Raw genomic sequence first — 26,419 nt, 5'->3', positions numbered from 1 at the left:
AGTAAATCTCAAGAAAGGAATGACAGTCTCACTCTCAGGATAAGGATACTGTCTTGGATAGTATGTCTGTCAAGATTGTTCCTGATTGGGGAAAGTCCATTGTGGGCTCATCGCCGCAATGAAAATCATAGGGAGGAAATAGGCAAAAGAGATATGGTAGACTCGTATAGCCACAGGACGGTAAGTCAGTTGTTTATTAAATGGGAAAGGTGGGGTCCCAAGTTAGTGTGTACACAATGTGGATTACTAGAAGTAACCCTACCACTGCTGCCAAAGGGACGAAACAAGAACGGGTTCACTAGAGTGGCGAGGTCAGTTGTAAGTCAGCACGATACGAAAGTGTTAACAAGTCCTTCAGGACTATCGTAAAGAATGAGTCTGCCAAGGATTAGTCCAACCATGAAATTTCACTAAGGTATGTCTTAAAAACCCTTGGATGGAAAGGGGAGAAAGCCGGTATAAAGGTACAAGATGATAGACGACATACAACCAAAAATGATAGAGGTCATTAAACACCCCATATGCGGTAGGTCTAAAATAGAAAAAAAGACGAAAAGTAAGGATAGGACTCAAGGATGTAAACTTGCCATGAGCAAGAAGGGACTATTTTATTTATGTTAGTTTGTTTTATACTTTTGCCCTCATGTGACATGGTTTAACTATGTTGTAATAAGGGAACTCACTAAGTTGATATGAACTTATAGCAGGGTGCTGATGTTCACAGAACTTATGAGGATGATCAAGGACTCAAAGAAAGGACCAAGCCAGATAAAAAGATATCAATGACCGCAAGAAGTTTAGAGTCATGCACATAGGAAAGGGGTACCATTGGAGGATTCGCCTCAAAATTAGTAACAGCAAAGTCAGATAGCATATTTAGGATTTGGGTTTTTAGGATGAATAGTCCTTAGCTAAATTTTAAAAAGTCATTTTGTAAACAAACAATCTGAATAGCAATATGAACAATTTGAAGGACTGAACATTCGGTGGCTTACGACCTTAGATGTAAGCTTTATTATTTTATTAGATGGTTTTATTTTTAGATTATTTTATATCAGTTTAGTTAATAATTATTAAGTATAAATTAAATCATGACGCTCCATACCCAGATTTGGTGGACAAGTCAGTCATGGGGTGTTACAACAATCTTATAGGACCTTTCCAATTTTACGCCACTTACCAAGAAACTCTCATTAATGATAGTTACCAGCGGACTACTTCTTTCATAGATTGTTTTTGGCGACTCCCGCCTTTGATAATCTCAAGCAGACTTTCCCGCATTACTTAGTTATAATGGACGTCCTCTTTCTCTATGAATCTCAGGCAAACTTTACTAACTAAAAAGTTTTGGTGGACATTCCCTCAAAGTGGACCTAGGTAGACTTTTACTTTTCGAGTGATCCCTTTGTCAACGACTATTTAGAATCTCAAATTCGAAGAACCATTCCGTAAAAACTTTATAAATGATGGTTCTACACCAACTCTAGTAGACTCTTATTGATAAATATCTTTCAAAGGAAACATTTTTTCCTTCCACTTATTATAATAGCCCATTTTCAATGAAATTGGAACAGTGGTTTCAGGACCACAAATCCAAGTCCGTAAGAAAAAATTATTTTAAATTTATTTTATTGTTTACCGTATGATAGGAATATCGTTTAAAAATTTTGTTAAGAAAATTTTACTGGTTACATGTTTAATTGCTAAAATGACTAAATTGCATAAAAAGAAAAAATTGAGTTCTAGTAGCTATAGGTATCAAATAGCTATGGAATTCAAAATTGGAGGTCCTTATATGGTAAATAGACCATTAAGAGGAGTTAGTAAATAAGTATTATGATTCATCCATGAAAATTTAAGAAAAGAAAATGATTAAATTGGAAAGTGAAATAATAAAAGATGATAAATGATAAAATAATGAAAATATCATCATATTATCATCTTTCCCAAATAAAAATACATAGAAACCCTAGCTAAGAGAAGAGAACTCAAGTAAGCTATTTTGGCTTAATTAGATTTGAATAGATCAAATACGGAGCTAGATCAAGGTAAAGAAAAAGTAACGGATTAGTGGAATACAAATTCACGAACATTATCGAGGTAAGTTCATGTAACTAAATTGTGTATATTTATATGTTTGAATTTAATGTTGTATATGTGAATTGTATAAATGCCATATGTATGAAATTGATCATATTTCCAATAATGCCCGATAAATAATAAGTCTCGTTTAGATGAATGAGATTCGATGGATACAGGATTTCCAAATTGGTTGTGGTCCTGCATATGTTGCGGACACACCATAGCTTGAAAGAGCATACCGTTATTAGCCCTCTCAAGCTTCCCGTTATATGGTTTTTGTGAGCTTCCTGTTAATAGCTCTTTGGAGCATCACGATTGGTTGTGACTTTGCATGTGTTGTAGACACACCATAGCTCTTATGAGCGTCCCAATATATGGCTCTTTGTGAATGTCTTGATTAAAGGTTCTTTCATGAGCTTCCTGATTATTTGGCTCTCTAGAGCCTCCCTATATGGCTCGCTTAAACTTCCCAATATAGGGTTATCTGGAGCTTCCTGATTAATGGCTCTTCGAAGCTACCCATTATTGGCTCGCATGAGCTTCCTGTTATATGGCTCGAGAGAGGACTTCCCAATTATGTGCTCTAATGAGCACCCCTGAATATGAATTGACAGACTTCAAATTCGTACACTTCATGTGTACTATCCTTGTATCTATCGATATTTTAAATAATTCAATAGGTAAAGTTCAATATGAGATGATATGAATTCAAGATGAATTACTATGAGAAATACTTGAAATACAAAGATATGTACATGTTCATGGACAATTGAAGTGATAAGTACATGTATGTGGAAATTGAATATTGATGAGCTCATTCATGTTTTTAGGTATTTATGTGAATTACATGACTAACATGTTTGATGAGGATATGTGTTTAGGCACATGGCCAAATTGGCTTGAGCATGTTTATTTGCTTACTTTAAATGAAAATTAAATGGTAAGTTAATTTCCTATTATATGAACTTACTAAGCATTAAATGCTTACTCTGTTTTATTTTCCTCTATTCTATAGTACTTTGGAAGCTCAATGGGTTGGAAGTTCGGCAGAGATATCATCACACTGTCACTCGGCTCATTTCGATATAAATAGTAAACTCATTTTAGTTATAATCGCATGTATAGGTTAATTAACCAATGTTGGCACATAAATGTTTGGTTCTAAGTAGCCATTTGAAATGGCTTGTGATTGACATATTTTGGTATGGATATATGTGTCTTTATCTAGTTAATGCATATGGTAAAATGATTGAAGTTAAAGTGAGGATGGATTTTGCATATAAATATTTAATCAAATAGGTAAGTTTGGATTCAAGAATAAAATGACAATATTACATGATTAAAATATGATTCTAGTTTGAATTGAATGTATTGATTTGAAGTGTTGATATATAAATTGGTTGAGTTAGAGTGATGACAGAATTTGGGTGAGAAATGAGGCTTGAAAATGGCCTATTTCATCCCCACAGGCAGAGACACGGGCATGTGTCTCAGCCGTGTGTGACACACGGCCTAGCACATGGGCGGGTGTTTTGGCTGTGTGTCCCTTGTATATTTAAAATTTCAAAAAAAATGCTTAGAATTGATCATACAGCCTAGCACACGAGCGTATGGCTTGGCCGTGTGACCTCTGCACTTACACACTGCCTAACACACGGGTGTGTGACTTGGCTGTGTGACCAAAGTCAAAGAGTTTCATGGGTACAAACACGGGCTGGGAGACGACCATGTGCCTCATTTCAAATGCCCACACGGCTTGAGACACGGGTGTGTCTATTGGCTATGTAAGCCACACGGCTTGATCACACGGGCGTGTGTACCCTGCACCTAGGAAAAATTTTGAAATTTCACGAAAAATTTTCTAAGTACCTGGTTTAGTCCCGACTTGTTTCTAATGTAATTTTGGGCCTCGAGGGCTCAAATAAGGGACTTTATGAATAATTTCTGAAATGAATGTTAAATAATATGAAATGTTTGTAATTGTTCTGTATATTCTGGTAATACTCTATGACCCTGTTCCGGCGACGGATATTGGTTAAGGGTGTTACATTTATGTCGCGTTTAAGATGCTTCTATCAATTCATCTATTTTCACCTTTTTGGTGGATTCTTCTGTTTGGCATGCTTCCTCGCGTTTTTAGATGCACCATGTTCACTTTGTCAACTTGCTTGCCACGCAAGTCACACAGTAATCTTCTTTTTTATGCCCTGATAGGCTTTCTATTAGCGTCTTCGCGGATTCCATTTTGCCATAAGATGTATATGTTCACCACTGGTTCATGTCATAACTTAACCATGGACCTTTGATTCTAAAGAATTGATGAATTACTTTTGAGGTGTCGCCCCGAAGGACCTATATACCGTTTGCATGGTGTTTCCTCGAAGGACCTGTTTACCGTTGGAAACACGAAAATATACACACTTCTTCATTCCCTTTTTAACTCAAATTCATGTAGTTTCGGTAAAATTATTGTCAAAAAATATATAATTATTATAAAATAATTATTCTAGACTTAAATTATTAACATAATGAATTTTAATTAATTTTATAATAAATTTTAATTATTTTCAACAAATTTTCACAAAGGGCAAAAACGACTCGGCAGACACTGCTAAAAGCTCAAAATCGAGAAACAATTTTGAAGCATCAAGGAGAATTAATTTTTCAGCCTAAGACGGTCCAAATTATGTGTATTAATTCATAATATAATTAATTTTAATTTATATCCAACTTAATTTGGGTTAAATAAATTATTATTAATTAATTATGAAAAGTGGCTTAGTTGAGCTGAACTGAGAAAAACTGAACCGACTGAGTACTGGACAGCCCAAAACCGTCCTACATGCTGACCCAATCAGCTTACTTGGCTGATTAATTAGCTTGCAAAATTACCCTTGAAAACTTGTTCAAATTGCAAACAAACCCCTCCACTATTTGTATCTTTCTAGATTTGCCCCAACTTTAATATAACAAGTTTGAAAACTTCAAACTTGCCACATGTGTGGCCGGCCATGGGAGGGCTCTTTGGCCACACCACAATTTTCTCATCTCTTCTCTTCTCTCTTTATTTTTCCATCTGTTTTCCTTTATCCTCTTGCCAATTTCACCTTTTGAAAAAGAGTCGTTCATCCATCATTTGGAGCAATATTCAAGCATTCATAGAAGTCTTGGTTCGACAAGAAAAAGTGAAGAAGGAAGAGTGGAGCAACGCAGCCAAGCCACAGAGAAACACTGGATTTGCTTCTTATTCCCTATCTTGTTAAATTCTGTTGTTGTCATGATGAACATGTCTATGAATATTTATGTTGATATGATTTATTTAATTAATATGGCTTAAATTCAATTCGTGTTAGGTTGATTGCATTTCGTCCTCTTAATTTATTAAAATTGTGTTTGTGTTGTTATAGGCCTCGGTAAGATGTTTGATTAAGTAAAATCATGACTAAGTTATTCTTGCATTATAATTGTAAGGTAACTAATGAATTAATTAATTAATTAAACGGATTGAAATTGTAATTAATTGACACGATACTTAATCAATGCATGTTTAATCATCTAAGGTAGATGATGGTTAAATTAGCAACGGTATCGAGCGATACAATTACTTTGCATAACTTGTAAGATTATTGTGATTAAACTGTTTCAAGGTAGAAGTACATTGTTATCTCGAGTAATATTTTATGTGCTTATGTGATTAAATTAATTGTTTGAATTGGCATAGAGATATATACAATGGATTATTTTAATTTCATAAGTACCTATGTGCATTAACATATTTACCTATTAAAGTTTGTTTAATCGGTTGAATTGACATAGAGATATAGTCAAGAGATGAATGGATTTTTGTAGGTAAGTATGTTCATAAGTTAGCAAATTACCGAGTTGTCGTGAATTTATTCGTAACAACATAAACGTGAGTTTAATAATTCTAAGTTAAGAAATGTAATTAATCTAACACAATTATGTCATCTTGATTAAATCAGTTTTTGAAATCGTGCATTAGAACTTTATTTTATTTTATTTACTTTACTTTGTATTATAGCTTTTAATCACTTTTCAAATCAAACTATTTTCTCCACCAAAATGTTTTAAATTACATTCATAAATAATTCTTTTCACAATCCCTGTGGGTACGATAACTCGACATTTACTTGTGACTTTATTACTTGTTGCGATTGTGTACACTTGCACATTTCTGTCGTTCCAAGTTTTTGGCGTCGTTGCCGGAGACTGTTTTAAAAGACATTAGTTGTGAAACTGTTAATTTTGCATTTTGGTCTACTTTTTTTGTTAAATTTTAATTCCATTTTTTTGTGTTTGTTTCATGTGTTTATGAGTATTTATCAAATCATTGACTTACTCCCCGTAAACCCTGAAATTGAAAGGGCTTTCTGACAAAGGAGAAGACAAGCGAACTAAAGAAGGACCGAAGATATGAATTTTGAAAATCCAAAGCAAAATCTAGGAGGAACATTCGCTTATAGTACTCACAATCCGATCATTGTTGCTGATGACAGAAAATGTGCCATTCAACAATATGCCATCCTCTATTCAACAAGCTCAATCCGACTATTAGGAGACCCAAAATCAAGGACAACAATTCGAGCTGAAGCCGATCATGTTCCAAATGTTGCAAAATATAGGTCAATTTAGTGGGATTCCTACTGAAGATCGACATCTTCATCTTCGGCTATTCATGGAAGTGAGTGACTCATTTAAACTAGTCAGGGCGACCGAGGGTGCCTTGAGATTGAGATTATTTCCATACTCCTTAATTGATAGAGCACGAGCATGGTTAAACTCCCTACCGTCCGGTTCCATAACTACATGGCAAGAGTTGGTTGAACGTTTCTTAATGAAATATTTCCCTCCATCTTTAACCATTAAGGTCCGAAATGAAATCACTTCATTTCAACAACTTGACGAAGAGTCTTTATATGAGGCATGTGAGCAATTCAAGGAGTTATTACGAAGGTGCCCTCATCACGACATTCCTTGTTATGTTCAAATAGAGACTTTCTATATTGGTCTCAAATGGAGCCCTTCTTTCTAAGTCTTATAACGATGCTTACGAGATTATTAAAAGAATTTCCAATAATAACTATAAGTGGCCAACCAACCAAGCAGCCTTAGAAAGACGAGCAGCAGATGTACATAAAGTGGACACACTTGCTTCTTTGGCAGCCCATGTATCCTCTATGTCTTCTATGCTTAAGAACATAACTGTTAATGGTTTCAATGGTAATCTGACAGGTCAGCAATTGAACCAGTTTGAGGATATTTCTTGTTAATACTGTGGAGATGGCCATTTCTTTAGAAATTTCCCATTAGATCAAAAGTCAAAATATTACATGGGAAATCAAAATTGAAATGTTCCACAGTCAAATTATTACAAATTTTCATGGTAGAATCATCCAATTTCTTCATGGAGTAATCAATGGGTAGACCATAGCGACTCTTCTATGTCATTTCAACCAAATTATCTGCCAGAATATTCTCAACAAGTACACAACCCACACCAACTGAATCTTCAAGTAATCTTGAGAATTTGCTGAAGGCATACATAGCGAAGAAGGATGAACTAATCCAAAGCCAAGCAGCAGCATTAAAGAATTTAGGAAACTAAATAGGACAGCTAGCCAATGATCTCAAAAGCAGACCCCAAGGTATTTGGCCAAGTGATACAGAAAATCTGAGAAGCACGGGCAAAGAGCATTGCAAAACCGTCACTGTACAAAGTGGGAAGACATGGGAACCCAAAGCTGTTCAGGTTGAAGATAATCGTATTGTAGCTCAAGGCAAAGAGGAAGTTCAACTGACTATTAAAACTCCTATTCCACAAAAATTAGATACGGTGATCCTTTATGAGGTAAACTCTAAACCAATTAGTTCTAATTACCTAATACCCTTGTCGAATACAAAAAAATTTCCATAGAAGAGTTGTCTGGTTAAAGCTAAGATTCCACCGCTGCCATATCCTTAACAATTCTAGAAGCAGCAAAATGATACTCAGTTGAAAGAAATCTTTGATGACGAGGTGACTTTTAATGACTTCGATGCTGTTAAATCCCAAGGTATAGTTGAAGTTTTTTTTCTATTTCAAAGATGGAATCGTAGGCTTCTACAGAATTAAAGCTCAATTCTTTAAACGATTCGTTAGAACATATTCTACTGTAGGATTCACTAAGTGCTGATCAAGGCAAGGAATGTTTGGCTTGGTTAGAATCTAATTCGAAGGAATTCGCTCAAGAAGGTCCACTCAAATCATTAGAGTTATCATCTCAGGAGTATACTCAACCAAAGTCGTTGATTGAAGAGCCAACTGAATTGGAATTGAAGATTTTGTCTCATCATTTGAATTATGACTATTTAGGTCTGTCTTCGAATGTGTCTATCATTATTTCAGTTAAGTTCGCAAAAGATCAAGAAGAACAGGCACTTGTGATTTTGGAAAGGCACAAGAAGGGTACTGGATGGATTATTTCACATATTTGAGTCACGGGTTGGAAGATTTGTAGGAATTACAGGAAGTTAAACAAGGCCACCAGGAAAGGTTATTATAGGCCACTAGGAAAGGTCATTATGGGTTTTCTTTCCCTAATAAGATGTTGGATAGATTTGATGAGAAAGACTATGATTACTTCTTAGATGATTATGGTTGGTATGACAAATGGCCATTTAACATCACCATGGTCAATGACGATCCTAAATAAAATAGAGGGAGTTCTCTTCACTTTCTCTATCGTTATTTTATATTTTTATATTTTTTTCTCATTTGAATAAAATGGTAGACTTAGATAAAATTTTCTTTAGTTCATTACATTAATAAAAACTCTGTCTAGGAGATTGGGACTTAAGCGAGACCATTCGTGACCCCTCTAGTCATTCCTAGGAGTTTAATTTAATGTAATTTTTCAAAAAAATATTTTTCTAAGTAGCCCAAAGAATTTAAGTATTTGTTTTGTTAAATAAAGGGTCAACTTTTAACGCAAGCACTAATTTTTTTGAGTTTTTTTTAGTTTATTTTCAATATAAGAGCTTAGGATCCAAAAAAGAGCTGCCATTGGGCTTAAAACACAACTAAGAAGGAAATATTCAACCCTTTTTCTACACAAACCTATAGCCCTTACCTTGCTCCGCCACCACTCCCAATTAGCCCAATAGTGCATCTCACTTAACCTTTTAATGTTGCAGCCCTTAAATCCCTGAATCACCACCCCAAACACCTTCATTTGAAGTCACCAACTACTGCACCTAAACTATCCTTAAAACTTCCACCCTCTTCAACTCTAAACCTTACCCTCAGCTACTCACCCACTTACCTAAAACTGAAACCACCCTTAACAAATTTCCTAAGTTTGGCGCTGAGAGTCCCTTTATCTAGCACCATTCCACGAAGTGAACAGTTTGGAATAATGGCTATGCTGCAACGCATGTAGTTTATTACTAGAGATACTAAAAAATACGGGATGACACAATCGGAGATGCATTTAAAATATATATTTCATAACCCGTTTATTTTTGTGCATGAATTTTTAGACTTTATACTTGAACCATAGACTCCAATGTCGAGGAAGGAAAAAGCTGAGTCAGATTCTGTAGGATCTGCAAATAAATAAAAAGGGGGATCTTTACTTTATTTCATTTTCTTTCCTAGGTTAGTTAATGTTTTATGATTAGGTTCTATTATAATTTTTATTTTTCACATTATAAAATAAGAGGTGGAAATCGTAAATAAAAATAAACAAGTTGCAAAGTACAAAGTGTGGCAATAGATATATACATGTCTAGGATTGGATCTAAAGAGAGCTTGGTACTTAAGCAGTAAAATTGACTCACCTCCTCTTTTCTAGAATCCTACCTGGTGTATAGTATCTATTCACTTTTAACAATGAGGACATTGTTCATCTTAAGTGGGGGGACTGAAAAATTGAAATTATTTCCACTCAGAATAAATTTTTCTTTCAGTTATGATTAAGAATATTTTGTTCAATAATTTGAAATTTTGTTCAGTATGCTAAACTTCAGTATAAATAAAGTTTGATTATTTTAATAATTGTTATGTTAACTTAATAATGACATAAGTGTATTTTTAATATAGCATGCAAATTGTACCATAAAATTTTTAGTTCCTTAGGAAAGTTAGGCATGCATGAAAGTTTAAGTCTCTAGAATTGACTTAGTAGTTTCTTGAGGCAAAATCCTAGGAAGCATGGAACATTGAAAATGATTTAGGCAACTTTTGTTCGGAGCGTTTAAGCCTTTCAAGCCAACCTTAGTGAAATTTTATCCTTTGAACCCAACTTTGAGATATATGGCCTAATTTTATTTTAACCCTTGCAATATTTAGCCATCGCTTCTCTCTTAATTATCTTTAAATTATCCCAAACACTAGACTCACTACTATTCAGAACATTCTTTAAAAATAAGTTTGGGAGAGTTGAAAAGAAGTATCGAATGCTCAAAAAAATTGTAGTACATACAACAAAATGCTCGTAAAAAAAAGAGCATGTGTACTTGAAAGAAAATGTACAAAATAGCATGTGAAAGCAAAGTAAGTTGGTGTATTGAAGGTAAATCTTCCAAAGGTCCGATTGAAGCTGAGTCTAGGGTTTTTAGCCTAAAATTTATGTTTTACCTACCCTTAGCCTACCCACGTTACAACTTTGTTAAAGAACTATTGATTCAAGTTTCTATGCTACCTACATTAATGGAGAGAAATTTCTAAATTCAACATATAAAGTGTAACACGCCTTAGGAGGCATTATCAGATAATACACATCCTTCATATACATTTATGCATTCATAATAAATATCCATTCAACTCATCCACATTGTCCCTTATAAGGTCCTACGAGACCTTAAAACATGCTTAAAAGTAGATCGGGACTAAGCCGGTAACATTTGCAAACTTTGAGAAACTTATAAAATTTTTAATCATTTAAGGGTCACACGCCCGTGTGAACAGGCCGTGTGAGGCACATGGCCACCAGACACGCCTGTGTCACAAGCCGTGTAAAAATAGGGCATACATTCTAACTTGCACCACACGGAAAAGGACACGTTCGTACGTCAGGCCGTGTAAAAACTAAAGGGGTTACTGACTTGGGTCACACGACTAGCCACACGCCCATGAACCAGACCATGTGTCTAGGCCGTGTCAAACCTGTAGGGTATATAGACTTAATTCGAAATGGCACCCCAGGGGACACACGGCCGTGTAGCATGACCGTGTGTCACACACGGCTGAGACATATGCTCGTGTCTCTGCCCGTGTGGACAAAAATAGGCTATTTGCAAAGCCAATTTGCCACTCTTTTCTTAAGCACACCTAGCAACCAATATGCTACCATTTCAATACATTTATAGGCAGCCAAAACATGTCAATTCATACACATTTCATGCCATTTATAAACCATTCTCTTAACTACTCAAATCCATAACCAAAACATAACAAATCAATATGCCAAAATCATCAAACTTACATAATTTTTAAATGCATTTCCTCATCATCTTATCATCTATCTCAAAACTAAGCCACAACATATCATCATTCAAGCATTAACTCACCAAATGAAAATTAGTTACTTAAGCAAAAATATAACCATACCAAACAAACCAAAACATATGACAACTTATACATCATGAATGTGTATTTGTTAAGTAAGGACTAAATTGTAAAAAAGTGGAACTTTAGGGGCTAAAGTGTAAAAATGCCTAAATAGGTATTTTTGGATGAAATTGAATGAATAGGTGATTAAATGAGCTAAATTTGAATTCATATAGAACAAGAAAGAAAGAAATCAGATTTAGATCGGGGGAAATCGAAAGTTATCGAGTAGTCGATTCGATCCGTTCATCGTATATACGAGGTAAGTTCATATGCAAATAAATACCTTTAAATTGATTTATAAATGTTCGTTTGTCATTGAATTGCTATGAATGTTGAACGAGCAAATATGAGCAAGAATTGACGAAGTTATGATATCTGAAAGTCCCATACGAACCCTAGGAATAGTATAGGATACGAATGTCATAACATTAGGATTACCGAGATATGATTACATGTAAGACCATGTCTGAGACATTGGCTTTGTATTGTGATTACGTGTAAGACCATGTCTGGGACATTGGTATCGTTATATGATTTCATGTAAGACCATGTCTGGGACATTGGCATCGATATGTGATAACATGTTAGACCATATCTGGGATATGGCATTGTATGAGCTATATGTGATTTCTGAGTATCCTTAACGATTCCAATAGGTTCTACAAGCAAAATCAAGTCGAGAAAGAATGATTGAACAAGTTAAGTGACTTAGGTACGTATGAGATTTATATAAGTATTGAAAAGGGAAGTATTTGATGAATTCACATGTGATATTGAATATGTATACATTGAGAAAGGTTTGTGAATTTATATGTGCTTATTCATAGTTTGTCTATTTGATGGAAATGGTGTTGAATCATTTGGTAATTTTATTTGTATATGGCTTACTAAGCTTTTAAAGCTTACTTTGTGTGTTTTTTTCCTATTTTATAGATTATTAAAGCTAGCTCGGACATCGGGGATCATCAGGAACCGTCATCATAGTATATGGCATGTATAGGCTAGTGATATGACGATATAATTTGAGTTATGATATAGCCATGAGATTTGGATTGTATATTAAGTAAATGTTGGTGTGTATTTGGCCATATAAATTGGCTTAAATCATAAATTTGGTAAGTGATATATGATGTATATAATACCTTGTGTTTTGGCATGTTTGGTATGGTTGTTGTGATGGTTATATAGTTGCGCAATTAACAAAATTATCAATGATGTATAATGGTTGAGAAATGGCATGTTGTGGCTCAGTTTTAAAATGATGAATTGGTATATTTTGTGGCATGATTTAGTTGATAAGATGGTGAGAAAAGCATATAGAAGTTAAGGTTATGGCATATTGTTTTGGTATTATTTTGGTTATGGATTTGAGTAATGAAATGGATGGATTTAAATGGCATGAAATGTGCATGAAATGGTCATTTTTGGTTGCTTATTGTATGTGAAAATGATGCCAAATGAATGTTTTTAGGTACATGAATGATAGGTGGGAATAATGGCTTAAATCAAGCCTATTTTCGTGTCACACAATTGAGCACACGGGCGTGTGAATCGACCGTGTGACCCTTGAATCCTAGTTAAAACAAGTTAGAGAGTTACACAGCTTAGGCACACTAGCGTGTCTATTAGCCGTGTGTGGCACACGGGCTGACACATGGGCGTGTGTCCGGCCGTGTGACCTAAGTCAGTATACCCTCCAGTTTTCCTACGGCCATAGCACACGGGCATGTCTCCGGCCGTGTGGTACAAGTCAGTATGTATGCCCTGTTTTCACATGGCCTACGACACGGGCGTGTCTGGTGGTCGTGTGAGGCACACAGCTTGTTCACACAAGCGTGTGATCCCTTTTATGCATGAAATTTTTCTAAGTTTTCCAAAGTTTTCAAATGTTATCAATTTAGTCCCGAACCTCTTCCAAGCATGTTTTAAGGTCTCGTAGAGCCTTATAAGGGACAATATGATTATGTTTGATTAATGCTTATGTGATAATGAATTCATGTATGAGAAATGTATGTTGTATGATGTAATTGATTGGTAATGCCTTGTAGCCCTATTCCGGCGACGGATACGAGTTAGGGGTGTTACATTCAGTGTACATACTTACATAGTGTTATGCATACTCAACATGCTCATTCACCATTTTCATATACAACAACAGATTCAGACAACTCAGAACAAACACAAACACAAATCATTCAAACAGTGCAATATCATCAATCACCCAAAAGTCAAGTACAAAAACTCTAAATCCTACATCCTCGCAAGCTTAGCTTCCCAAATGCCATAGCCACCTTCATTCTGGCAGTTAAGTATGACAACCACATATCGATTAAACCGAAGGTATTCAAACCTTAAAAACCCCAAAACAAAAACTATTAAGGAATCCTTACTCTCTCTTCCTCTAATCCATGAGTACAGAGAGACTTAGGAACTTACTAGCTTATTGGATTCTCTACTTTCCAAACTCGAGTCTCAAATTTACCGCTCTATGCAGAGCTTTCTTTAACTTTCTCTTCTTCGGAACAACCTAAAAAGACGATGCGGATGAGTAGAAGATCATAACTGAATTGAGAAGAATTCATTCTCACATAAACATAAATATATATTTCCACTTGCACAATTTCCATAGTCCAAAACAATTGTCTGTCGCTAATCATTCTATCTCTTACTAAGGAAGCAACTGTTTTCAACTTAATCGAACTAGGATTGGAGCTCAACCATTCACTAATTGGCCACAAGATTTTCCCAAGTTTTCCAGTAGTGCCTACTAACTAACCAAATTATTCAATTAACTCCTAACTCTTCTTTAAATTCGAGACCGTAAAGAAATCCGGGTGTGACATAATTACACCTAATGATAGTTCTTTTAGCTCAATACCCGAACAAATACATAATTATTTTAGATATATACCGCATTTTAAGGTAAAAATTTAAGTTTAAATTATTATATTTTAATATTTTTTAACTAAAAATATGCATGTGACTAATATGATTATTTGTTCAGGATTGTATAGGCATAATTGATGGTACACATATTGCCGCTATTCTTCCACCAAACCAACAAATTCCCTACATTAGAAGAAAAGGTGTCCCTACTCAAAATGTTATGGCAGTATGTTATTTTAATATGTGTTTCACATTTGTTATGGCTAGATGGGAAAGACCAACACATGACACTAGAATATTTCTTGATGCAATTTGAGATCCAAAATACAAATTTCTGCACACATCAAATGGTAAGATATTTAATTTATTTATTTAAATAATAAAGTATAAGTTCTTTAATTGATATTTTTAAAAAAATAAACAACTAATGAATTAATTGTTTATCATGAAAATGTTATCTTGTTGATTTTGGATTTCCTCAAATGAAATGTTATCTTGGACCATATAGAGGACATCAATATCATTTACCTAACATTTGTAGAGGTAGAGACCTATATCTGGTAAAGAAGAAATATTCAATTATTCACATTCATCATTACGTAGTGTGATTGAAGAACTTTTTATTTTTGAAAAAAAATGGATTATTTTAAGGGATTTGTCAAATTATAGTTTTGAAAAGCAAATGATGATCGTTATTGTTACAATGGAGATACACAGTTTTATCTGAAAACATGTTGGTCGAAATGATGTAGATTTTATGGTACGAAAATATTGACATATAAGAATATTACTGATCCAAAAGATGTGCATGATGGAGAAAATGATGATGATGGTGGTGGTGGTGAATCAAACAATTCATAGAATTAACAAGAGATGCCATAGCTTGTAGTTTAATGAATTCACTTTAAATTGCAAATGCTAATATAAAATTTTTAATATTTATATTGGGTATACAATTATTACTCCTTTTTGAAACTTAATTTAAATACATCGAATATTTAAATTTTCTAGTTTTATGTTTCCTAAGTTATATTATCTAATATGGATTATATATTCAAATTATATTTTACAAAAAAAATAATACAAGTTATTTTAAATACATTTAACTTTTCTAATTCATGTATTAAAATATTAATAATAAGTTATTATATTTTTTTATATTTTTTTATAATCTAATTTGATGTATTTCATATATAATAACATTAACAAATTTTAATATTATTTAAATACATCTTTTCTTCCTTAACATCATCATGTTTAAAATAGACATTTTATCTTTTTTAAAACCACTTTCTCACAGCAATTCTAAACACTTAAATCCTAAACCAAACTTTTCAAAATCACTTGTGAAGCACTTTTTCGTAGCGCTTTTTAAAAGCTCTTCTCAACAAAAATGCTAGACTAACCCTAAGAATATCAATTTAGATTTGAGAAAATAGAAGTTGAAAGAGAGAGAAAATTAAGCTAATGCTTGATTCCAAGAGAATAATGTATGAATGTTAAGGTTTTATATTGTTTCCAAGTTTAATCTTCATAGAAAAGTATAAAAAAATGTTTAAACTTAGATAAACTTGAGGAAATTTTTTTAGAGATATATTTGGATAATTTAAATAAGAATTTTATATAGTTTTTTTAAATTTTATTGTTTTTTAAAAATTTTAAAAATGAGAAGGGTTTATTTTTATTATTCTTATATTTTTAATGGCTATTTAAATTTAATTTCAAAAGGGGATAGACCTGACATGCAAATAAACCAAAAGTTGAAAACCATTTAATTTGGTGTCGTTATACAATAAGGTAACATCCCTTTTTCAATCAATCTAAAAAGGGTAATTACTTCATCAGATATGTAACATCCCTAACCCGTAACCGTCGCCGGAATAGGTTAAGAGGCATTACCAGACTTATAACTAAATTCAAAACAATTATTTATCCATAAACATCATAATTCAGTCAATAGCATTCATTCATATCCATTATCTAATTAAAACCAACATATCAAGCTTTAATCATACATTTGGGACTAAATCGTAACATATTACAAATTTCAGAAACTTAGAAAATTATTAACCTTTCAAGTGTCACACGCCCGTGTGAACAGGCCGTGTGTCTCACACGACTAGTAGACACGCCCGTATCTTAGACCGTATGAAAACAGAGCATACATACTGACTTGCACCACACGACCAAGAACACGCCCGTGTACCTTAGCCCTAGTCGAAACTGACTTGGGTCACACGGCTGACCACACGCCCGTGCACTAGGCCATGTGTCATTTAGGGGGTATACTGAATTATGTCACACGGTCAATCACACACCCTGTGTGAACCCGTGTGACACACACGGCCAATAAACACGCCCGTGTATCTAAGCCGTGTCAAACCTGTAGGGTATACTGACTTAATTTGTAGGGTACCCCAAGGGACGCACGGCCGTGTAACTTAACCATGTATCACACACGACTGAGACATATGCCAGTGTCTCTACCCGTGTGGACCAAAATAGGCCATTTGCAAGGCCATATTGCCACCCTATAACACAATCATTTACAATCATATTTGACCACAATTATGCAACCTAATTGACAACCAAAATAACCATTTCATTATACAATATTTGCCATATCAAAACATAACAAATTCATACCCAAATACCTATCCATCATCATGTATATTCCATTCATCTATCAAATTCATATCAATGCCTCACTTGCATATTTTCATTCAAACATTACCATACCAAAACATACCATCTTTAAGCATATATATGCAATCCAAAACATGATACCAAAATATCACATGGCTTAACTTATATACAAAATCATTCTCAAATCATGATATCGAAACATAATTACTTCTACCAAACTAGCCTATACATGCCATATTTACATAAATTCACAAGTTCAAAATACCAATTAGAAATTGGATAGTGTGATGTGCAACTTCGACTTGTCCGAAACGAGCGAGCAACGAGCCTTTATAAAACATAGAAAAAGAACCAGAGTAACCTTTATAGCGTAGTAAGCCCATATAATTCAAAATTAAACTTACCGTTTATACAAAATCAAGCAATAAATGAAAATGCCAACAATTCAATTTAACCATCACCTATTCACACATGGTCATCACATGTTAGTCATTTAACATAAACATAAACCATCCATTAATACAATACTATGTATTATTCCAAAATTCACATATCATACATATAACATTAATATCACTTATAACCCGTAACTTATCCGTATAAACAGTATTTAAGCCCGTTGAACCTATTAGAACTTCAAAAGATAATCGAATGAACAATTTTAGTAATCCATCAATTCATCATCATACATGCTCTTTTGAGTCATGGTCGATAAGCTCCTCCTGAGCTGATGAATAGTAAGCTTTACTGAGCTAAAAACGGTAAGCTCTATTGAGCTGAACAGTAAGCTCTATCGAACTGAATCAATAAGCTCCAATGAGCTGAAACAGTAAGCTCTTACGAGTTGAATCAGTAAGCTCATACAAGCTACGGTGAGTCTGCAACAAATGCAGGAGCTCGACCAATACGGTAATCCCAATAACATGTCACTCGTATCTAATGAATTCATATAATTCAAACGGGGCTCTGTAACGAATACAATATATCATCAAGGCAGTCATATTTCAAGTATTTCAATTATATACATTCTTTGCAACAAATAAAAATATAGAAAAGTTTGATTCTAATTATACGAACTTACCTCGTAACCTTGGATAAAACTATCGGCTATTCGTCGATCTTTCATTTTACTCGATCTAAACTCGATCTCGGCTTATCTTTATAGCAGCCCATATTCACATTTTCAACCACAACATTTCTATCTTTCACAATTTAATCCCTAATTCTCATTTTTGTCAAAAGTCATTTTATAAAACTTGTATATCTATTAACAACCATCAATAATCTAACAAGAAACTTCAAAATACCCAAGTATTCAACAATGGCATGTCTCAAAATCTATAGCAACTTCAAAAACGAAGGTACGGCCTAGCTAGATTAAGCTGCAACGAGCTCAAAAACGTATAAATCATTAAAAACTAAGTAAAAACCGTACCTTAATTAGCTAATGAACCATAGCCGAATAAAAACCTAGAGTTTCTTCTTTTCTTCTTGCCAAATTTGGCTGAGGAAGATGATGATGATATAAAATAAATTTTTGGTTTTGTTTATTATAACATTTCTAACTAATTTACCATTATAACCTTGTTAATATAACTTAAATATAATTTAAACAATGTCCAAGAATGTCTACTTACATTATAAATGGACTAGTTACATAATAAGGACTTCCATATTAATAAACCATAGGTATTTGATACATTTAAACAATAGAACTCAAATTTTACGCGTTACGCGATTTAGTCCTTTTTACCAAATTAAGCATTTAAACAGTAAAATTTCTTTAAGAAACTTTCACATAATAATTCTATTATACTGTAAACATAAATAAATTAATAAAATAAATATTATGACTTCGAATTTGTGGTCCCAAAATCACTGTTCCGATTTGACCTAAAAACGGGCTGTTACAAGATCCCTTAACGTTTTATATAATCACACTTTAGTCTGATGCCACCACTGTGTCAGGCGGCATGTAACACCCCTATAGCCGACTCAAACATCGGGTCAAAGCACCGGGATGTTACATTCGTTGCCAAAGCAACTTCGGCGATTACACATCAATTAATCATTATAAAACTCAAATAATATCAAAACACTAGCAATGACTTATGTACATGTCATATTTTATAACCAAAATATCAATTTCATACCCTCTTAAAGCCTTAGTGATGTGATGAGATGAGATGCGTTGAAATCCCAACCTGAATCTAGAAATTCAATTCGATCTTTCACCTTCTCGTTTAAAACATGCGTTAAGCTCGTGAAAAATTAGTAAGTACCTAGAAATTAAAATATCATTTTTACCTTGATTTCTATATATTAAAAACATTATTACTATTACAATTCCTGAATATATCATTATTACCATAATTTAATACTTTTATCTCTTCATAGATTGACAGGAACAAAAATTTTACCAATATAATTCACTATATTATCACTTCACGGTTTAACAAAAATTGTTATTAGAATTCTTTACTTGTCATCTCATTGTGTAATAGGAAGTTTTCATCAGAACTTGCTTACCATAACTATTTATTTTATCAATATGTTTTATTATTTAACAGAGGCCCGACATAGACTTAACAAAGCCCGTAGGATATACAGAAACAATATAGTAATGCACCAAAGTGAAAATACAAAATAGGACAGCACCGAAGTGCGTATTCAAAATAGAGAGTGCTCTAAATTTTCCTTAATGGCATGTCATCTATATCCTATTAGTTCTCGTCTCATCTACTTGGGAAATTATATCATAATCAATTTCATTTCCTTATTTCAGGACAAAATTTAAATACTTTGAACTTACTTCAATTTCGTCCACATTGTAACAATTCAAAAACAGAATTTCCAATTTAAAAACAGAATTTCCAACATTCTTTAATACATATAACATATCTCACTACTTAATAAGAATTTCATAATTCACTACTAAAACTTATCATATTTCTCACATGCCACTTCTGCATATTTTTCAATTTAGTCCTTTTTCTTTTTCATAATTCTTTCATTTTACTAAGATAATTCACATAATAAATATAATTTAATAATTATTTCTATCATTCACTATTCTTTATAATTTAATCTCACTCTCACTTTTCATACATATATTATTTCATCACACTTTCTTACAAATTCTATTTATCCATATTATATTTCACAATTTAACTACAATTTTACATTTTTTCAATTTAATACTTATATTTCCACAACTTAACGAACAATTGTAATTTGAATTACAATAATCCTGAAAATTTTGCAATTTCTACTACCTTCTTCACTTATCAAATATTTTCTTGTAAACTTTTATAAAATTTCAATTTAGTCCCTTTTTTCATAAAAGTTCAATATTCATTAATCAATCATATTGAATCAATTTTATTTCTTGTGACACTTTAATCACATAATTTATCTCAATATCTTGTTTCACATATAATTTTTTTTATGTATTTCACTTCTATTATTTCAACTACATATTTCTCAAGTTTTACAATTTAGTCCTTGTCATCATAAAAATTTCATTTTTTTCACAATTTCACTTTTACAATACTTTATGCATATTTCATCATCTCAAAACAAATTTATTAAAGTTCTATCATATTTTCCTTATTCACATATTATATTATTTCACACTTTATTTACTAATTTACCACAAAACTTCACCAAGTCTACATTTTAATCCTTAAATAACATGAGAATTCATGAGTACTTACCTTTTCCAACTTCTAATCACTTGCTCTTCCTTTTTTTCTCATCACTTGATTCATTTTCTCAATCTCTTTCTTCAACATCATATCAAAACATAAACTTTCCATGAGTAATCTTCACTTTAATTCATTACCTAACATATTTGAATTTAGATAAAATTGAAGAAAATTTCAGCTAATTTAGAAAGGGTAATTGCTTCATTAGGTCCCTGAACATTTTATATAATCACATTTTAATTTTGTGTCGTCACTGTATCAAGCAACACCACTAAAAATTATTTTTTTAAAGTTAATGATTAAAGCATAATTGAGAGAAAAGTAGGCTGATATCGCCTGACATATTGGCGGCATAGTTGGGAGCTGTTGAAAACGGCCAATTTTCATAAATAATTTTTCTCCTAATCCATTTTTATAATTAATTAATATTTTTGAATTATTTATATATATAAAAAAGAAACCTCCTCCATAACTAATTTTTGGGTGTGATTCTCCAAAGTTGCGTATTATTTGACTTTCTTTTTTTTTTCTTTGAGCGTTCTTTGGTTTCACAGTGGCATTTCTTGAAACAAATTTTTTTAAAAAGTTTTTTTAATATCATGCTTAAAATGTTTACTCTGTGTTTTAGCATTTGCTTCAATAGTTTAGTGGTAGGCATAAAAATAAGGCTGCTAAAATAGAATAATTTAGTTGTTCATGGATGATTTCATTAGAGAATTAAATGTGATGAGAAGTTGATAGTATATATACATGATATAGTTTGCACCTTTTATCATTAAAAGAATCAAATGGATATACTTAATAGATCTTTCGTCCGATGCAAACTGTCTGTGTTCTTGTTCTTGTTATGTTCAGTTCAATACACTGAATGAGTTGCAGTCCTTGCATTATTCATGAAGTTCTCAAACTCAGTAGTTGTTGGGGGGACTTATGCCTACATATTTCAATTATAATATTTATTTGCCTTTGGATGCTAGGCACACGTATTTGTTTTATGCAACCATGACCAATAGGGAACAATTATTATATGTATTCTAAAAATAAAATGTGATGAATAATCCCGCCTACAAAAGTAAACTCAAGTACTTGCCCATCATGTCTTTTTGTATTCTACACATTGTAAACAATTTCATGGAGTGCCTCATTCCAGAGTTGGGTCAACAAGTTGTATAAGTATGTTATCTTGCTGTGAAATGTGGAATACTTAATTCTATCAACAATTTGTACTATATAAATAATTTGATTAACTCGTTAAAATCAACTTGAGTCGAATTGACTTTAAATCAAAATCGAATAAGTCAAGCCAACGGTTTTTTTTTTACTTTTTAGGTTTTATTTATTTATAAAAAAACTATTAATAAGTTTTAAAATTTTATTTGAATTGAACCAATTTTTTTATATTATTATATTTCTAATTAACAAATAAAAAGTAAAATACTATGTTAATAGGTTTATATAAGTAATAAAATAGTGGAGCCTCATAGAAGAACCTCTGGAAGTATTGTTGAGATGGTGAATCCTGACTTGCGTTATGTTTGTAAGTTCTATTGTGAACTTAGGCCTAGGCTTCATTTTTCATGAAAAAAACAGTACAATTTTCTTTGAAAGTATTGATTAATTTATGGCTTGTAATTTAAATTTTAAAATTTGGTTATTTAATTATTTGAATAATTGGATTTATAATTGAGTTTAGTTGGATTGGATTTTGTATACAATATTAGTTATTTAGTATTTGGGTATGGATATGGGTATAAAATTAATTAAAATTTTAATCAATTTATTTTGTTTGAAAATTCAAAATCGGAAAATGCCATCAAAATCGACTAACTATATTGAATAAGTAAAAAAAAAATTGATTAAACCAAATGTTTGGGATTCGGTTCAATTTGGTATATTCGGTTAATTGAATTTTTGTATGGCCTTACTACACAAATAATTTTTTTGAAGTCAAATGACATTTTTAACTTTTATTTATAATCCAACATATTTTATGTGATATGTATGAGGTATACAATTATTTTTCTGTTGAAATTCATTTTAAAATATATAATATTTATAACCTAATTTATTTTATGTAATATTTATATGGATATACAATTATTTCCCTATTAAAATTTATTTCAAATATATAACATTATATCTTCAAATTTGTAATGGTTATATTTTAATATTTGAAATATAGATTATATAGTCCAACTAAGTTTTCCAAATAATTAAAATTGATTGCTTACAAATATTTTAAATTTACATTTCATATATAAAAATATTAATAAAGTTACAATAAACTAATTTTTATATTCTTACTAAAATATCATAATATTAATAAATTTGAACATTATTTAAAGGAATAATATTTGATTCACCGTCAAATAATAATATGATACTATACCTTGAGAAATCAAGAAAAAAAATGATACATCATCATTAAATTAGAGAAAAATAAGACTTATAAATAAATACTAATAATTTTATAACATAATTAAACATTAATAGTAACTATTGTAAATAAATATCAATAATTCTTGGATTTAGGATCTTGGGTTTAATGGTTTAGGATCTAGGATATCGAACTTTAAGTTTTAGCATTTATTTATAATTAATTATGTTTAAATAAAATTATTAGTACTTATTTTTACAAGTCCTCTATTATTTTTCTTTTATTTAATAATGAAATGTCATGTTATTAATCACTGATAATATATGGGACTTCTGTATTGATAATGGATCACATATTCTTCCTTATTTAAATTTACTTTTTGGTAAATTTTAAACTCGGTTTTTCCCAACTCTTTTTAGAAGTAAAGAGAAACTAACTCTCTACAAGCTTTCGTCACGAAGCTCACTCATACAAGGTATAAGCACACCTATTTAATATTATCTCAAGGAAGGTTATTTGTAACATCTACTGATTGGGTGCAATTGTTATATCTAAACTCGCCCAAAATGGCTTACCATATCCACATAAGCTCCTCACTTAATTGTCATTGATTCACCTAAAAACATTTCTTCAATCTAAAGCTGTAAGGAAGCTCTTCATGGCCTTACATCATAAGCATCCGTCCAGAACGGGCTTGGGCCTAGCTAGCTACTCTATATAAGCCTCCTTTGTTTCCAAGAAAGGGGAGGCTGAACATTTCGCTGATACCCTTTCTAAATTGCTCCCCCCATAATCTTTAAAGATCTCCCCTACCAGCTTTTTGACCACCATTATATATATTGAAAATTTTGTAGCATACTAAAATAAGGCTTATAAAAAAAGAGAAACAACATAAAAATAGCTTAATATTGTTCAAATAAAAAGATTGAATATCGGCATTCAAATTTAAAGCATTATTTGATTAATTAAATCTTACTATTTAATTGAAAATTTTTCAATAAAATGGTTAGAAAATTTTGTAATTAAAATAAACTTTAGATTACAAAATAAATATTGAATTTGAATATTAGAAAGATGGTTTTAAGAAGATGAAGAATAAAAAGAAAAGAGGGTTAGCATGTAATCTGACATATCATTCCATCTTTCTCTCCAGTCACTGCCCAAACCCAAAAATAATTGCCAACATCAGATAGGATCAGTCTGTCATTATATTAAGTATTGCTACCACTGCTACCTATACAATGGGTCAGGCAAAGGCAATAATTTCAAGAACTGAAATTTAAAAAAAAAAAAAACACTGTCCTATTGCTCTAGATATCTGTTCAATTCTTTTTCTTTTCTTTTCTTTCTTTTTTTTTTGCGTGTTTAAGTACATGTTCAGTCTAATATCCTTGCCCATAGTACCTAAAAAGGCAAAAAAAAAAAAACTGGAGAGAAAAGGGGAAACAATAATAATGTCTAAACTCCATATGGATTTACTTATGTTCATCCACCGTCATCATCATGCTTTCCTGCAAATTTTTTTTTACCGTGACCTAAGAAATCAAGGCTTCAATGCAAGCTTTCTTTGGTGTTCTACAAACGGGACAAGAATCAAGAAAAGTTGCACAATCCTTACACGAACAAAGGTGTCGGCAAGGAAGGAACAACACTGACGAATTTCGACAATAACAACATTTGCAAACCATTGTCGTTTTTTCTTCTTGTTCTTCTTGTCTTTGATTGCTGCTATCAACCGCTGCGAAACTTCCGTTTCCCTTTGTTTCCATAATCCCTTCGTTGTTGTCTTCGCATTCACAGCAAGACTCTGCGTCATCGACACCATTGTTAAAACGACAAGAAGCTTGTTCCTCCCGTACTTGTTCAAGCCTGTTGTTTAAAGACACAACCATGGCTTCATTCTCTTGCGCCACCCTTTGCCATGCTTGATTCTCCATCTCCAATTTCTTCAACATATTCTGAAGTTCCATTGTTTTGTTCCTCGCTTTAACAATCTCTTCATCTTTTTGTCTAAGCAAAAAAGAGGCCTTTGATTCTATCTTCTTCACCAATACTTCATACTGTTGTTTCCTTTGCTCTTGCAGTAACAACCTCAGCCTCTCATTCTGCACAAAATCAAAAATAAATAAATAAAGACCCAATTGAAAAGAAATGAAAAACTTGGGTTTTTTTGTGATTTTGTACTAACCTGTGATTTGATAAACTGATCAATCTCGTATCTTTGCTTCTCAAACATGATTGATTCACGATTGTTGTTAGTGCTACCAAAGGAAAAGGTTTGGTCCCTTTGGTGCTGGTTTTGAAGGTGTTGAAACTGTTGCAGTTGTTGAAGCTGTGATGATATCTGTTGATTGAAACCAGCAGCAGCACCAACAAGTCCACAACCATTATCGATCAAATCCAAAGAACCGCAAATTGGGAACCCAATATTATCAGAATACAACTGCGCTTGTATAGCCATTATTTATCCTTGTTCAACCACCAAACAAGAACGAAAACAAAAACCAAACAAAAAATACCCAAAATTTTAGCCTGAAGTCTTTGTTTTACCATAAATCAGCTCAAAAAATAAAGGGGGGGATTCTAGTTTGGATCAAAAAAACTCTCGATAAGTACAAACGTAAACAAAAAAGAGGTAAAGGGTGTTGGTGTATATTTATAGGAGACGGAGAGAAGGGTGAGGTCAGAATATTGATATAATATTAAAGAATGGGGTGGATTTGGATATATTTATAGGAGACGGAGAGAAGGGTGAGGTCAGAATATTGATATAATATTAAAGAATGGGGTGGATTTGGATTGTATTGAAGTAACTGAAAAAGCTTGAAAAGGAAAGGGAGAGAGAGGGCATAGGATACTGTTATTTTGTGCCATATTTTTCTCAAATGAAAAATCCTAGAAAAAGGCAGCTTTAAAGAGAGGCCAATGCCACGTATAGGACGCGCTAAGCATCGACGTACACATGCAGATTTTGTGACTAAACTATCGGCCTATTGAGTCAGAGATTTCACAGTTTGAACAAAAACTGAAATCTGAAGTGGTGGGGGGAGAGAAACTGATTTGGCCAGCCTTTTCATTTAGATTTTTGGTTTAATTGTAATTTAAGTC

The 26,419-nt window shown here is 32.5% G+C and overlaps 1 protein-coding gene and 1 non-coding gene across 2 annotated transcripts; both read right to left on the bottom strand.

Annotated features, from left to right (window-relative positions):
• Positions 1-6,967: 6,967 nt before the first annotated feature.
• On the bottom strand, positions 6,968-7,074 carry LOC121208387 (small nucleolar RNA R71). The gene has a single exon (XR_005903396.1). It is a non-coding gene; the product is annotated as a small nucleolar RNA R71 (small nucleolar RNA).
• A 17,349-nt stretch (positions 7,075-24,423) lies between these two features.
• On the bottom strand, positions 24,424-26,182 carry LOC107916758 (probable BOI-related E3 ubiquitin-protein ligase 3). The gene is made up of 2 exons (XM_016846127.2): positions 25,500-26,182; positions 24,424-25,416 (listed from the first exon to the last, which is right to left on the bottom strand). Exons 1-2 carry the CDS (start codon positions 25,770-25,772, stop codon positions 24,847-24,849), a joined length of 843 nt encoding a protein of 280 aa, XP_016701616.1. The 5' UTR covers positions 25,773-26,182; the 3' UTR covers positions 24,424-24,846.
• Between the last annotated feature and the right edge of the window lie 237 nt (positions 26,183-26,419).

The sequence above is a fragment of the Gossypium hirsutum genome, chromosome A01, assembly GCF_007990345.1.
Source record: "Gossypium hirsutum isolate 1008001.06 chromosome A01, Gossypium_hirsutum_v2.1, whole genome shotgun sequence".
Classification (NCBI taxonomy): domain Eukaryota; kingdom Viridiplantae; phylum Streptophyta; class Magnoliopsida; order Malvales; family Malvaceae; genus Gossypium; species Gossypium hirsutum.
This window is presented reverse-complemented; position numbering and strand designations above follow the sequence as displayed.